This window comes from Austrofundulus limnaeus, unplaced genomic scaffold (assembly GCF_001266775.1).
Source record: "Austrofundulus limnaeus strain Quisiro unplaced genomic scaffold, Austrofundulus_limnaeus-1.0 Scaffold592, whole genome shotgun sequence".
NCBI classification, from domain to species: Eukaryota; Metazoa; Chordata; class Actinopteri; order Cyprinodontiformes; family Rivulidae; genus Austrofundulus; species Austrofundulus limnaeus.
Window position 1 is genome coordinate 95,317 of NW_013952994.1, and position 4,857 is coordinate 100,173.

At 39.9% G+C, this 4,857-nt stretch overlaps 1 protein-coding gene across 1 annotated transcript in view; it reads left to right on the forward strand.

The window, feature by feature from the left end:
* The window catches only part of pacs2 (phosphofurin acidic cluster sorting protein 2), a 111,417-nt gene that overhangs the window by 52,881 nt on the left and 53,679 nt on the right, over positions 1-4,857 (forward strand). Inside the window, exon 4 of the mRNA XM_014026814.1 lies at positions 3,980-4,105. Within this exon, the coding sequence (XP_013882268.1) occupies positions 3,980-4,105 (126 nt within the window). The remainder of the gene's footprint in view (positions 1-3,979; positions 4,106-4,857) is intronic.

Genomic DNA, 4,857 nt, shown 5'->3' on the forward strand with positions numbered 1-4,857 from the left:
ATATATATATATATACACATATACCTGTTCTCTCCTATGGTCCCCTTTGGAACCATAGGAAAGAACAGAGAGAGCCCCACCTGCGACCACATGCAGTAAACCCCTGGGGCCAGCAGTGGTGAGCTCCGGCACCTACCGTGCCAGAGCAGAACCAGGCATGGACCCCCCGACCAAGGTCCGACAACCCAAGCCYCGTCGGGCAGCCACCGGGCCGAGCCTGCGCATGTCCAAGCACCCAACCCCAGACATTGAGAGCCACCAGTGCCCCCGTGGCCAAAGGCGCAAGCGTGGCAGGGGAAGCAGTGGGCCCTCAAATGAACCAGAAGAAGGGGCTGTCCAAGTCCCAGTCTGACAAAAATCTAAGTATACACAGACTCAATCACACAATCACACATATGTCATTATGTACCATTAATGCTAAAAGGTACATACAGGTTTTGGAGCAACATATGCTTCCATCCAAGCCACGTCTTGTTCAGGGACGTCCTGCTTATTTCAGCAAGACAATGCCAAGCCACATTCTGCATGTGCTACAACAGTGTGGCTTCATAGTAAAAGAGTGCAGTTACTAGACTGGCCTATCTGCAGTCCAGACCTGTCTGCCATTGAAAATGTGTGGTGCATTATGGTTCCAAGCCACGTACATAGCTTAGGCTTTACATGGTAGAGTTTTAACTTGGACTTGTACAGTAGATGTAGAGACGAACTGTGTTCACTGAATATGGTTTTCTGGTTTTCTGAAGTGTACCTGAGCCCACTTGCTAAYATCCGTTACAGAATGATCTTGGTTTTTAATGCAGTGCTGCCTGAGAGATCAAAGGTCACAGACATTCAATGTTGGTTTTCGGGCTTGCAACTTATTTGTAGTGATTTGTACAGATTCTCTTAATCTTTTGGTCATATTATCAAGTAGGGGTCTCTGCGGACGAGTGCGGACGAGTGGGCGTGTCACAAGGAAAGGCGGTTCTAAAGCGACACACCTGATTTGACGGACTTTGTTAAAGGGACACACCTGACTGGATAAGCAAAAAAGGGGCAATACTGTACGGCACCACCTCATTGGACAAGAACAAAAGGGGCGTTACTGTACGGCACCACTTTTTTCTAGAGAACCCTACTTGGGTCACATTTCTCCTGGTTATCCTTAGTGTTGGGGTCAGGGTCAGGCTGTAAAGAGATCAAGCAGGATCTAAGGATACCGCCATGTAGGCCTCGTCGCCCACAGTGTTTATGCTTTTGACACGCCCACTCTTGTGACACACCCACTTTGATTCCGCAGATAACCCCTTCTCCATATTATGGACTGTAGATAATGAAATCCCTATTATCCTTGCAATTGTATGTTGAGAAATGTACAACTGCACGCAGTTAAGCTATAGGCACTATAGGCAATATTAGACTACATATTTTCTTCTCCTTCCTGCAGGTCAAGKTTGTGACATTTCTTACAAAACATGCCAGTCCAAGATTTAAATCGAGGACAGAAAGTGTTTCTCCTCCTGAAATGAGTATTTTCTTTATTTTATTTGTTTAAAAAAATGGATGAAAAGTACACAGCTGTGTGTATACAGCAGCGTCCACATTCGGAGCAGACACATACTGTATGCCACCTTTTTTCACCAACTAAACAGCCCACAGAGAGAAACACATTGAGTCGCGACAGTGTTTATCCCTATAATCTAATAAAGTTCATTGTGCCTATAAAATCAATCTCAATACGTTTTCCTAATTACAAGACACTTTCATTTTTATGTCTATAAAAAAGTGTTTATCCCTATTCATTTTTTTTGTTGCTTTGTTGCCTTTTAACTGTTTTTTTTATTATTAAATTCCTAATTTGATTGCAAGTAGTAGTTTGGTAGCACAACGGATTAGGTGTCAACACTGTTGCCCCATAACAAGAAGACCCTGGGTTGGAGCCTGGGATCTTTCTGTGTGGGTTTCCTCCCAAAGTTCAAAACCTTGCATGATGAGGAAACTCAAGTCTCTGTTGAAATAGAGATCTGTGCTCTCAATGGGATGTACCTTAAGATTAAATAAAAAAAATTACTAAAAATAAACAATTCTACAAAAACGCATCACATTAACAAAGTTAGACTGAGAAGAAAACATCTTTTAGATATTTCAAAAAATATATAAAACTGAAAAGTAGTATGTGCATAAAGTACTATATGTTCACCCCTTTTGCTTTAAATGTCCAACAAAAATTCTCAGATGTCATAATTGGTATAATAAGATCCACCTGTGACCAATTTCAGTGTTGTGTATAGAATGCAAAATAACTACTAGCCTACAATAGTGGAGAAAATGTGAATTTCTATTCTGTCTTGTGTTTCAGTTTATTTGTTTGTCTGTCTGCTCAAAGCTGCTGGATTATTAATTTATCTTATTTTGGTTTTATACATAGATCTTAAACAGAAAATCTTCACTGTTGGACTCAACAGTTTAAACTGCATGTAGTTTGATAAGATGTGAGCTTTAGTGTTAGTAATGGATGTATTAATGAGCCAAAACCAGCAGAATTTCTGCCCAGATGAGACTTGATTGGAGTGGTCTGCAGTTCTAATCACTGCAGACAGAGTGATGTGATAAATCCACTGATGATTGTTAATCTGTTCTGCCCTATAACTGTAAATACTGTTAAGTGTCAAACTGACAAACTCTGGTTTTAGATTCTGTTATTTGCTGACTGGTACTGTAAACCTCTGCCTATCTTTACTTTTGAAATTTTCAACCTTTCTAAAATGTTGTTTTTATACCCAAACCTTAGTCAAAACATTCCTCCAGCTATTTCGTATTCATACCACTGACCCCAGATTTACAGTGTGTCATCTMTGCTCAGCTGCAGCACAATCTCTGCTGAAAAAATGTAACTTTTTGTAGTCAATCAGAGCATTTACATCATCTCCACAGGACAACGGCGTGTGCACGGCTATTCACTAAAATTCAATTCAAGTATATTTTTGCTTGACCCTGGAGCAAGTATAGTCGATCTACAAAGATCACACTGCATCAACAGGAAAAGGAACAAATTTTGGCTTGAACTTGTATAGTGCTTTATAAAGTCCAAGAACACCAAAGCACTTCACACTACACTCAGCCACACATTCACACACTGATGGTGGTAAGCTACATTGTAGCTACAGCTGCCCTGAGGAAGACTGATGAAGCTGCCAAACACCAGCGCCACCAGACCCTCTGACCGCCACCAGCAGTCAAATCAGATTAAGTACTAATGAGCTAAAAACAATGTCCTTTCAGGTAAAGTGTCTTGCCCAAGGACACAATGAMTGAGCAGGGGTTTGAACWGGCAATCCATTGGTTACAGGATGACTCCCCAAACCACTCGAGCAAAACAAGTACAATGTCCGTACTTTCAAAATAATTAATCAAAGACACACTACCTTTTCTTGGACTCCTAGCTATATTAATATGGTTATTACAGTATATTCACTGTTAAAATGTATCATTCATGCAGTAACTATGCATACACATAATATAGACAAAACATGATAATTTTATTCTGAAACGAAAGTTTCAAAAAGACAAACAGTGATGCAGTTTCAACTGTTGCTTTGAGTCCATCTTCCACAGAATTAATTGTCTTGGCCTGACTTCAGCATTTATCAGTGGCTTAATCGCACAATCTCTCATTTCCCGAGCATGGTTCTGAAGCACATCTGGCCTTTGCAATAGAGTGGAGCGGATGCAGTGGAAATCCAGGGTTACTTTTACAGCCTGTTGCTCCTTTTCTTTTGTATTTGGGACATGTTGCTACCATCAAAATTTATCTTTTTTTCCAAATGAAAATAGTGAAGAGAAACAATTTCTTAGTTTCAATATGTGATATGTTTACAATGTTTTATTGGAAATTACAAACCAAGAAAAATTATCAGTTATTCCAAAACTCAGATTTTTGTTTGGTTATCCTGCATTTTCTGTAATTTTTTTCTGTTATTTTTTTCTTTCTTTCTTTCAGTACCCTCACTTCCTAAAAAGAGAAGGAAACAAGCTGCAGATAATGCTTCAAAGGCGGAAAAGGTACAAGAATCGAACAATCTTGGGCTACAAGACTCTGGCTATAGGATCCATTGATATGGCAGAGGTACCTACACATTCAACTTCAAGTTACATGCATAAGATCTGAAGTCTAAAATGACTGGTATGTGTGCGTGGTTTGTAGCATGGAGTGCAAACCTATTCAACACGTGGCCTGTGGAGCCAATAAGGCCCTTTTTAAAAATGTGTTTGCCCGTACAAAGATATTCTAATCCCAAAGTGTTTCCCCTTCCACTGAATAAGGAAAATCTCTTGTCTCCCAACAGAAACGCCCATCCCACAAAGTGCCATCACTCTCTGGCCACCTGCTCTATGAGCTTGGTCCCCTAAAAATGGAACGATGTGAATAGGGGTCCATGCTCTGCTGGATGCATGGAAATGTTGCTGCATTTCAGCTGCGTTCCTCTGCTCCTTGGATTTGTACCCTACATTAAGGAGAAAAAAACAAACTAATTCTTGTCATGCCCATTTATCTACTAATATGCTCACATATCTGTCTTTGCATACACTTTATTTTGATAGTGTTCTTACCCCATATGCTCACTTCATTTCTTATAAACAACTGTATAAAGTGTTATAAAGTGTTTCCCGAAGTTGGGGTCAGGACCCAAAGTTGGGGTCCCGAAACATCAAGGTGGGGTCCTGAAAAGATTTTCTGAATTAATTACATTTTTGCCTTAGTTGTTACAAATGAGAGAGGTTAGTATATTTAAAATGGATAAATGTAGTATAAAAATATTGTTACTATGCCCATGTTTAATTGACCTGATACAAATGTTTATCATCCAAAAATAGCTA